The 10,518-nt window shown below is 51.4% G+C and overlaps 1 protein-coding gene and 1 pseudogene across 1 annotated transcript; both read right to left on the minus strand.

The window, feature by feature from the left end:
• Positions 1–1,596: 1,596 nt before the first annotated feature.
• KCNJ4 (potassium voltage-gated channel subfamily J member 4) lies at positions 1,597–6,303 on the minus strand. The gene is made up of 3 exons (XM_026868428.1): positions 6,128–6,303; positions 5,470–5,645; positions 1,597–4,242 (listed from the first exon to the last, which is right to left on the minus strand). The coding sequence occupies exons 2-3, from the start codon at positions 5,505–5,507 to the stop codon at positions 2,913–2,915; spliced, it is 1,368 nt and encodes a 455-aa protein (XP_026724229.1). The 5' UTR covers positions 5,508–5,645; positions 6,128–6,303; the 3' UTR covers positions 1,597–2,912.
• A 1,749-nt stretch (positions 6,304–8,052) lies between these two features.
• LOC113488022 lies at positions 8,053–9,160 on the minus strand (annotated as a pseudogene).
• Between the last annotated feature and the right edge of the window lie 1,358 nt (positions 9,161–10,518).

Below are 10,518 nucleotides of genomic sequence, written 5' to 3' on the forward strand. Positions count from 1 at the left end.
TCTCTCCCTTGGGTCCTCCTCAGCTCTCTATCCTGTCTAACGATATGACAGCATTGCCAGGTTACTCTGAATTTTATTGTGAACTGCAGGGGTTTAGCTGGGTTTTCCTCAATGCCTCAATGTCTTCTCCACCGTGATGCCAAACATGACATGAAAAGGGCCAGCAGGTTCAAACACATAGAGTGAGCCCAGATACCAGCATGATGCTTGTTCCCTTAGCCTTATTGCAACCTTTTCCCATTTTTCCCCCAAGAGCCCTTCCAGCTGAAGCATGGGGTGGCAGTGCTGGCCTGTGTGCTGCCTCAACCATTCTAGCTGTGAGTGCCAATGGCCCTGGTGCACCTTAGCTGCCCCATCCTTGCCTGGCTTTCCTGGGCACTTGCTCCTTGGAGATGAATGTCCCAAGAGCTAACAGGCCCACCAAGTGCTGCCACCCACCTCCAAAGGATGCTCTAACTTGGCAGGAGGTTGCCAGCCACGTGGGTTCCCCCTGTCCTGGAGGCCACCACCCCAGTCTGTGTCCTGGATGCCTGTGTCCTTGTACACAGAGTGCTTCTCACTTGGTCCATTAGTTTGTTTCCATTGCCATGGCCAGTGGCAGGCACCCAGGGCTGAAAGCTGTATTAAAAACCAGGTCAATACCAGGCCCTGCTTATTCACTTTCTCTGGGGAAAATAAATAATAAAAGGAGGAAGTGACTTCATTGACTAGCAACGGGGAGGAGAGGCAGGAGAGGGACACACATGGAAAAATGAGGCTGCTTATCATGTCACACATGGGAAAAAACAGGAGGCACCAGGATCCACAAGCTCCAGTCCCCACTCTGTGCCCAACAGGAGGAGAGGGAGGAATCAGGAGTGATGCCTTTCCTTTCCCCTCTGTCCTGATGCTCTGCTCTTTGATTGTCACCTGTCTGCTCTTTCATCCTCCTGCCAGATCCTCTGCCCTTCTTGGCAAGGCTTCCCAAAGGTGTCAGATCACTGCTTGGGTGCAGAGCAAACACGTGCAGGGCAGCTGTCCCCCCACAGAACCTATGTGCCAGGATGAGAAATAGCCACGTCTGGGTCTAGTCCTGTCTTACTAGTCTATCCCTGCTCTTTCTCAAATGCACTCCCATATTACCTCACTTTCTCTTCTTTTTCCCTTCCTCCTCCTCCGCCTGTCTGCTGTGCCTGCTTCTTCCTCTCACTCCTGCTATTTCCTTCCTTCCCCTTCTGCTTCTTCCCCCTTTCCTCTTGCTTCTTGAACCAATTCCAAATTGATATAGGGATGCTGTTTTTCTGCTTTGTAAATCAGGGGTTGGGTGGGACATAATTTCTTCAGCCATTCCCCACATAGCACAACTGTTGGGTGCCCAGAGCAGCTTTCTGAGCTACCTGTTTGTCTTTCTGTCCTCATATCATCTACAGTTTTGACAGTGATTCTGCTGCTCCTAAAGAGAAAGATTACCAGATTTTTGCATCTTTTGTGAAATGGCAGCAAAATGATGTTACAGATCTAGCTCTGGTTGATGCCCTCCCTCATTTTCCCTAGTTCTTACTTGCTTCTAACAAAAAAAGAGGGGTTTGATTTTTTTTTTTTTGAGTCTTATACCTAGAACAATGTTTTGCACATCTCTGCCTCTTCATCAAGCATATCTATAACCCTTCCCTGAGAAAAACTCTCATTATCTCCAAAACAAGCAGGATTGTTTGACCCATCCTACTGGTAATTTTAATGCAAATGCTTCCCTCCCTCCATTTTGTATGATCTTCTCCCCAAACAAATTCTCTGAGCCTCCTATTGTAGGTTTTTGCCAGAGAGGCCCAGAACAAGGGAGCCCTCATGGTCGAGCTTCCAGGCACCAATGCCATACAAATAGCAAACACCAGCACTAATAATTCTCATCAGTCTCTATACCAGGCTTCAGCCTTGGGGTCTCTCCTTTGCTTCCAAACCTCCCCCTGGGATATTAGACTTTATTAAAAATAAATAGTTACAAATTCAGTTTTACAGCTGATGGCAGCAGGGAGAAGAACGGAGGAGGTGAAAGGAGCAAGTTGAGGGTCTGCTGTCCAGTCAGGTCACTTGTCTGTCACCCTGGCTGCGCTGTGCCAGGGAGCAGTCTGAGTGTGCAGCACAGGGCCCTGCCTCCTCTGCCAGGCATCTCAGGAGAGGAGCAGGATGTATTTTTCAAGAGGACTGGGAGAACTGGGTCTGAGTCCGTGGAGCTGAGCTGCTTCTGGAGGTGACAGATGCCAAACTACAAGGAGAGTGCAGAATAGGCTACGTAGAGTGTCCTTGTCTCCTAGCTTGGAATTTGCAGTGGAAGAATATGGATTTCAGTTCTCATTCTGTTTTATATACAAAGAAAGAGTCATGTGCAACAAGCAATAAACATGCAAGTAAACCCCTCCCTTGAGATCATTCCCCACTCCCTCCAGAGTTCTAAATCCTCCCATTCATCCTCATCTGGTCAGTGCTTAGGTATTGCTCCTCTCCTAGTGATGGTTATGACTCTTGACAGCCATGGGGCCTGCCCACGTTGAGAAGGGACAGAAAGTCTGCTGTTGCCTCAGCAGCAGAAACAGTTGCTGTGGGTCCCAGTCTGTCCGTTGAGGGCAGGGACCTCTGTCACCTCTCCAGAGATGAGAAACCAGGCATGCTGCTCTCCTGTCTCTGGGTGGGAAAGGGGTCCTAGCACAAGCCGCACACATGGGAAGAGTAGTGTATCCTCACTCCTCTTCCAGGCAGTATGACTTCACAGGAAAGGGGCTATATCAGAGCAGCTCCAGGACTTGATGTACTCAGGGGCTGAGAGACAGTCATAGGAGGCATTTTTTGGTGGGCAAGGGACTTATCCAGCTACATAAGGGTGTAGAACGGAGGAGGAGACAGTGGACGACGGGTGTGGAAAGGGGAATCTGGAAGAGTTAGATGGCTGACTCCCTGCGGTATGAGATTGTATCTAGGGGCAGAGTTGCCTGGAGCCGCTCCAGGTCCAGGTGGCTTCCAAAATCCATCATCTGGATAACGCCTCCCTCCTCCTTGGTGTTGCCCCCTAACACCACACCCACTTCGTCATCGTCTTCATCTTCATCTTGACTGACAAGAGCCAGCTCATTCTCATAGCAGAAGGCACTGGGAGGTGGGGGAGAAGGTAGGATAGTCATCTTGCTTTCTTGCAGCTCCCGGGCTGAACAACAAGGCGTGCCAGCTACCTCATAGGTCTTATGAAAGCGCGAATAATCCACTTTGTAGTGGTTCTTCTCCTCAAACACAACTGGTTCAAAACGATGACCCCAAAGGATTTCACTAGCGAGGTAAGAGCTTCGTGCCTGTGTGGTCATGGCTGTGGCTTCCACCATCCCCTCCAGAATAACAACAATCTCAAAGTTCTCTGTCTCCAGCTCCTCCTTGCCAATCCCATAGAGTGGGCTCTCCTCATCAATCTCATGAACGATAATAATGGGTGAGACCAAAAATATACGATCAAGGCCCACATCGTAACCCACATTTAGGTCCCGCTGGTCCAGGGGGAGGTATTCCCCTTCCTCTGTCATGTAGGGCTTGATGAGCTGGGCTCGGACGTGGGCCTCCACAATGTGGCTCCTCCTCAGGTTTCCCACCCGCCACATGAGGCACAGTTTGCCATCCCGCACGGAGATGACTGCATGGTGACTGAAAAGGAGGGTCTGGGCCCGCTTCTTGGGCCTTGCCATCTTGGCCATGATAGTGCCAATCATGAAGGAGTCAATAACACAGCCCACGATGGACTGGACTACAACTGCCATGATAGCCAGCGGGCACTCCTCAGTCACGCAGCGGAAGCCATACCCAATGGTTGTCTGTGTCTCCACTGAGAAAAGAAAAGCCCCTAGGAAGCTGTTCACGTGCATGATGCAGGGCTTGAGGAGAGAGGGACCACCTCCCACCACCTGTGCATTGAGGTCACCATGAAAGAAAGCAATGCACCAGAAGAGGAAGCCAAAGAAAAGCCAGGAGACCAGGAAGGCGGCAGAGAAGATCATCAGCATGTACCGCCAGCGTGTGTCCACACAAGTGGTGAAGATGTCAGCCATGTAGCGCTGAGACTTGTTGCTCAGGTTGGCAAAGTAGACATTGCACTGGCCATTCTTTTTCACAAAACGGTTGCGGTGCTTCCTCCGGGGGACATGGCCCTTCCCATTCCGGCTGTGCCCATTCATGCTGCCCAGCGCAGAGACCTTGTGTCCATCCTCTTCAGTCGAGACAATGCTGTACCTGGAAGAGAAGAAACAGACATTTCCAGCAGAAATACATGAAGAATGACAGCAACTACTGAGACAGTGAGGGCGGGAGACATGTGGGTGGCTCACAGGGCTACGGTACCGCAGTGTTGAATATCACAACAGCACTTTTTCCTGGTTATTTGGCCACCCTGACCAAATTGGTGGAGCTCAGCTGCAGTATTTGCCAAGTCTTGCTGCCAGAAGGTTGTATCTAGCAAAGTCCCGATAGGCCAGCAAAGCAGGAGAAGATTGTAGCGCTGTGCTACCTTCCAGCCTTTGTAGTGAGGAGGAATCTGAGGCTTCCAAACCTGATGGCAGCTGGTACAGCTGGGAATCCTGAGAGCAAACACCCACCGTCTGGCCACATTTTGGCCCTAACATTACATAAGGCTGGGAGTTTCTATTTTCTCCTCCGCTCTTCTCACTGATTTCATGGTGTGTTGGTGACAATGTTCATACACTTCCTGAACTCAGGACAATTCTGTTGCCACAGCAACGTGTGTGGCTCCCAGCATCCCACATCTGAAGCCAAAGGTGTAATTTGGAGATCAACAGCCAAAGCACTGGCAGTTTCCCTGGCAGAAGCTCCATGTACACTTTCTGGGAGACACTTGCCCCTCCTGCTCCCCTCCCTCACAGGCAGCACTCCTGCTGCCGCTCATGTGCTTCTGGGATGGTTGCAGATACTCCTTAAAGATATGATGGCAGAAGATGCTCTGACCACTGAGGAAACCAAGCCAGTGCACAGACTCACCAAGACCACTCTGCCCACGTGATCCCCGAGCTGTAGCCTCCCAGGACCCCTCAGGCTGGCAGCGTCTCTCTCCCACCCCATTGTGTTGACCTGTCAGCTGGAGCCCTCCAGCATGAGCTTCATGACTCCCATCCTCATCTGACATTGAGGGAAGCACTGGTAGCTGCAGTTGTGATTCCTGAGGACATGGGGCTTCTGCAGCTCTGTTGGAATCTGTAATTTCTGGTCCAGCATCATGCAGCACTGTACTTCTCCTCTATAATACTCCTCCAAGCACTGCCCCCCTTATGGCATGTTTTGGATTGGAGAAGGAGAGAGGAGCCATACCTTGGAGCAGGAAAGCCCCCGGCAGGTAATTTGAGAAGAACATACCAAAAGGCAGGCTGAAGGTAGGGCCTGGGGGATCATATGAGGAGGACCAGGCCACCCAGGGCAGCAGCAGTCCTTTAGAGGAGGGTTACTCACCGGTTCACTCGGACACTGCCCATGGCTCGCTGTATCATCAGGTGTCAGGGGGCTGCAGGGGCTGGGAGGGCGTGGGATCTCATGCAGCAGCACTCACATGGGACCGGGCAGCTCCAGGTTTCACCTCTGGTAAGCTGGGACCCCCACTGCCATTGCAATCGCTCCTGGGCATGCACCTTGCAGGGAATGATGAAGCAAAACCCAGTCAGAACCTCCTCTGACAACACCCATCCCAGTCCCAGAGTAGGGGTGCAGGGCTTCCAGCCTTTTGCCCAGAAGGGGTCTAGAGGTGTCCACAGGGCTGGGAGAGGTGCAGGGCCAGCCGGTCACCGGTCTTCAGATCAAGGGCACAATGGTTGAGCAGCTTGCAGGGCCCTTGCCCTGAGCCATTATATTAATATCATAGCTTACACTAGGATGAGAGCTCAGCCGGGCTAAATACCTCGCACACAAGGACTGACAAAGCACGGACATGCACAGCAGCCCTCAGGGATCCCCATCAGCCCAGCCTGACCCAGAGGGGATTTATTTCCAGAGGGTGCATAACATCCCCCCTGTTTCAAAGAGAAGAAAAGTGATAGGTAGAACCAAAAAGGAGAACTGATGGAAAGGAAGGGTTTAAGGGTAGCTGAGGAGAAGCCGGTTAGAGCAAACAGACCTTGCGACATGCCCTGTGTACAGCATCCAAGGAGTGGCTCAGCGGCAGAGCCCTGGGGAGAGTGTCCAGCAGACGTTACATCCCGACCCGGTCCTCCCCGAACTGAGGAATGGGGAAGCTGAAGACTCAAGAGCCGACCTATCCCACCTTCCTGGAGCTGCTGGGAAGTGAAATGCAGTGAGGGGGTGATGACTCACAGATTAGGAAAGGCTTTGTACACCCATGCTAATCCTGCACTGTAACCTTTGGATTACAGCAGCCAGTGTGGAGTGCAGGATGCAGACAGAGCCAGCTAGTTCGCTTCCTCCCAACCTCACCGATGAGCAACCAGTGGTTGCCATATCTGGGATAAATCTAAGGATTTCTGGGTCAAATCTAAGGTTTAGAGCTGCTTGCTTGTGGTCATGCACGGACAGGAGAGAGGAACAGCAAGTGGTGTTGTCTGGAATGGAAAAGCTGGTGAGAACCATCCTTGTCTCATCATCCATGTCACAGAACAGGGCTTCATGTGACTAAGGGTGACCACCAGCTATCCCCAGTTAGGAGCACAGAATAGAAAGCAGCAGGTAAGGAGCTCCAGACATCCCCTCTAATGTGCAAGCACTGTCGTTGTCATGTCTGGGATGAAGATTAACCAGCAGTCTCTCCTTCAGAGGCCAAGGTTACTGAGGCAGTTTAAGCTCTGTGGCAAATACAAACATGGTTGTTCAGACCAAGGATATTATGGGACATAAGAAAACAGCAACCTTGTGGTCACCATATAGAGGTAAAAGTGAACAGCTGTTCAGAAATTCCCATCAGAAAAGAAAACTTTGGCACTGAACTGTGCCAGCACCCACCCCCTTACTGGCCTATAACATCCAAGTCTTTAAGGAGGGTTGGTTTGGCCAAATACAGGAAATTTTGTTGTGCAGCTGGTAAACCTACAGCAGAAACTGGGGTTGGTAGCCTAAATTAATCAGTAATGTTGAGGGATGACCAGGTGATGAAGAAAGGTCACTTCATGACACAGATGGTACTGCTAGAATAAAGCTAAGACTTCTCTTCAGTGATTGCATGGTGAGTTTGGACTGCAGGGTTCCACAAGTATTTAGGAGCTTACAAAAAGGCAGACAATTTAGGTATACCCCCCACGTCACCTCCAGCCAGAAGAGGAAGGGCATTGTCTCCAACTGGCACCTTCCTTAGCCAGGCCAGATAAGCCAAGCTCATCCCTAGCCAGCACTGACACTAATACTGGAGGAAAAGTACTACTGCAGTTCACACATACGGAAACTTCACAACTTCCTAAAGGTTTCTGGCCACCACCACCACCCTTTCCCCAGCTGCAGGGACAGGTGAGCAATTTCTAGCAACTTTTTATTTCTGGCACAAGCAGTGGCCATTTCCAAAAAAAAAGAGGGAGGACCTAAGGAGCTTCTGCTCACTGAAACCACCCAGATCTCTGCTCCTTGCCTTCCCCACCTCACCAAGAATGGGCAAAGGAAGCAGATGAAATGCAAAGACTTTGCTCACCTCCGGTTCTGGCTGGTACAGCTACAGGAAGAGATGGGCACACTGTTTAAGAGCGCTGCACACTGTGCTGCTGTGCTTCCTCCTGGCTCCCACACAGGAACTCTAATCAGCCAGAGCTGTGGCACAGCCTCTTGGGCAGAGGCCATCACAGCTGGACCTTGCAGCTCAGAGCCTGGGAAATATTCACCACTGGCTCCACAGTTGCAGAAGAGAGCATCAGCAGCTAAAACTACATTACTACCTGCAATTTGTACTTAATCACAAGAAAAGTATTTACATCAAGAATAAAGGCTACAAAACTAAACACACACATTAAAGCATGGGAGAGCAAATGGTTTTAGTATAGGTTGTAGTGGGAGACCCATGTCTCGGTCCATACACTCATGCATAAGACCCACACAGAATAGAGTTCATTGCTCTTTTTCTGCTTCAGCTTCAGAAATTTTGCCGGTAGATTTAAGGACCTCTGTAACAAGATGCAGTGACATCACTCCAGAGGTGAGCTGTCTGATGGACAGGTTTGTGTCTGCTATTATCTTGTGGAGATTCTGCAAAGCGAAGTCTATGTTGTGCTTCACTGCGTCCAGGTCGGTTGTTTGGCCCACTCTCAGGTTTTTGTTTTCCACCTTGGAGCTCTCCAGCTTTCCCTGGAGAATAAAAATTTCCTGCTTCAGCTTCTCCACATTGCGTCCTGCCTCCAGAGCCCGCTGGGTCATTAGCTGGAGACTCCACTCAGGTCGCTGGATAAAGGACTGTAACTCTTGGTCTTTTCTCTCCTCTTTGGCCTGGCTGGCCTCCAGCTGCCTCTCCAGCCTCTGCACTGTACATGCCTGGCTCTCCAAGGAGTTCTGCATGCTCCTGGCTATCCTCCTGAGCATGGTGTTCTCCTCCTTGATCACATCGTTGGTCCCCTGCAAGGATGCAAACTCCCTGTCCCTGATGGCCTCATCGTGCAGCATGTGGGGCTGTTTCCCTGGTGCACTCTGGGTACCCCAGATAAGGGTCACTGGCATGGGTCCATAGGGTAAAGGCATCCATCCCCAAATGCTTGCCCACGCTACTCTGGAAATGGTCATAGGAGCCACACAGTGCTGTACTGGCAGTTTGGAGAACATGTGACCTTTGATGCGCAGGAAGGTGACAGGTCCAGCTGTGGTCCTCATCTTCGGACAAGCTGCCAGGCACTTCTATGTTTTTTTAAAATGGGTCCTGAAATTCCTGGGTTTCCTCCTCAAGTTACAGTGTATGCTTGGCCAACCTCTTGGCATACATTCTATTTTTCACGCCTTCATCTTTCACCACATAAGAGTGCCAGGGATTTAGGGAAAATGGGATGGGTTCTTCAAGATCTTCCACCTGACTGTCACCCAAGCTGTCACAGCTCGTGCACGAGGGTGGTGGGCATGCGGAGAGGCAGGGGTAGTGGAGTTTGTCATCACTGTCATCATCATTTTCCAAGTCTTGCGATTCTGGGCAGACCCTCTCCATTTTCCCAGAGATGCCAAGCAGCCATGACATTTTTGAGGACGTTTTGGGCTGCAGCAAGTGAGAGGATACAGATTATCTTCCTGGAGCCCGGATCATGCAGGCAAGTGACACTGACCAGCGCTGTGCCAACTTCTGCAGACTCAGTGATGCTTGTGCAGGAAGAGGCAGTCACTGAAATCCCTCCATTTAGACCACCAGAGTGTTCAGGAGAGAGCGGGGAAGAGGACTAAACATCTCTGTGTCTTTGCTATGGGGAGACCAGGAATCACCAAGGTCTGTGATGTCACTGCCTGCTGCGAGATCATGATCAGAAAGGAACGGATCAACTGCAAAAATGCTTTTTTCGGCAGCAGAAAGACATGGATAGATCCTCATGGCCATAGAGCTGACCCCAGCTCAGGAATGCTGCCGGAGGGCAAAGAGAAGCTCATGAAGCCACCTGAGACCTCCAGCATGAAGCTGGGACAGGAAGCAGCTGGTCCTGGGCAGGCAGCATGGGGTGGAGGGGACAATCCTGCCCCACAGGCTACCAAGACATCTCCAGCAGTAAGATCAAGCCGCTGGGGTCAGCCTGGGCAGAGGCAGGAGACATCACCAGCCCTTTGACCAGAGGCATCACCCTGAGCCAGCTGGCCAGCGAGGGGTCTGCACCATGGTGCTGCTGATCTGATTCATCCTCTGCTGCCAGCTGGCGCAGGGAAGCGTTAGTAATACTGGGCGCCGCAAACTCAGAGCGGCACGAGCCAGGAGACGAACAAAAATAAACCCACTTACCACTTCCACCCCAACACACCCCCACAAGCGCACGGTGTCGCCATGGGAAAGACAGACAGGCAGGCGAGAAGCCCTGGGCTGGGGAATGCCATCGCATTGGGCCAGCATTCACATTAGCCCCCCAGAGATGCCACACCTGGAGGTGATGTAGCCACCGTCCCTCCTCAGCAGCTGGTTGCCTGGGACCACCACTGACATCCCTGCCTGCAAAATGGATACCGCCATCTCAGAAAGGCCAGGGCTGTACTAGGAGCCTGAACCTTATGCAAGCTCCATTCAAATGTCTGTGAAATGGTCCTTGTTCCTTGGAAACCTGAAACACAAGTGGGATGAAAGGGGAAAGCTGAGAGTTACCTCCAGCAAAAGGGGATGACATTCATGTCCCAAACAGGCAGCTGCCTGTCACATGGGTGAGGGGGACGAAAGCCTAGCCAAGAACAGAGATGAAAATCCTAGACCATGCCCAGGGACCTTTCTTGGAGCTTGCTCTGCCTCCTGGGACCCACATGTAGAGGGTGATGCTGGAGGGTCAGTGGCAGCTCCCGAAGAGTGGGATGAAACCATGCTGGTGAGCGCAGCATGGGGCACCCTGGGAGATGCTAGACAGGAGACTG

The sequence above is a fragment of the Athene cunicularia genome (assembly GCF_003259725.1).
Source record: "Athene cunicularia isolate RWA chromosome 1 unlocalized genomic scaffold, athCun1 chr1_part2, whole genome shotgun sequence".
Classification (NCBI taxonomy): domain Eukaryota; kingdom Metazoa; phylum Chordata; class Aves; order Strigiformes; family Strigidae; genus Athene; species Athene cunicularia.

What these genes read in the sequence shown, in the direction of transcription:
- KCNJ4 (XM_026868428.1), bottom strand. Translation starts at nt 5,507, where the DNA reads ATGATACAGCGAGCCATGGGCAGTGTCCGAGTGAACCG. An exon ending in GGCAGTGTCCGAGTGAACCG is followed by an intron (nt 4,243 to 5,469) that starts GTGAGTAACCCT and finishes CTTCTCTTCCAG; the next exon opens with GTACAGCATTGTCTCGACTG.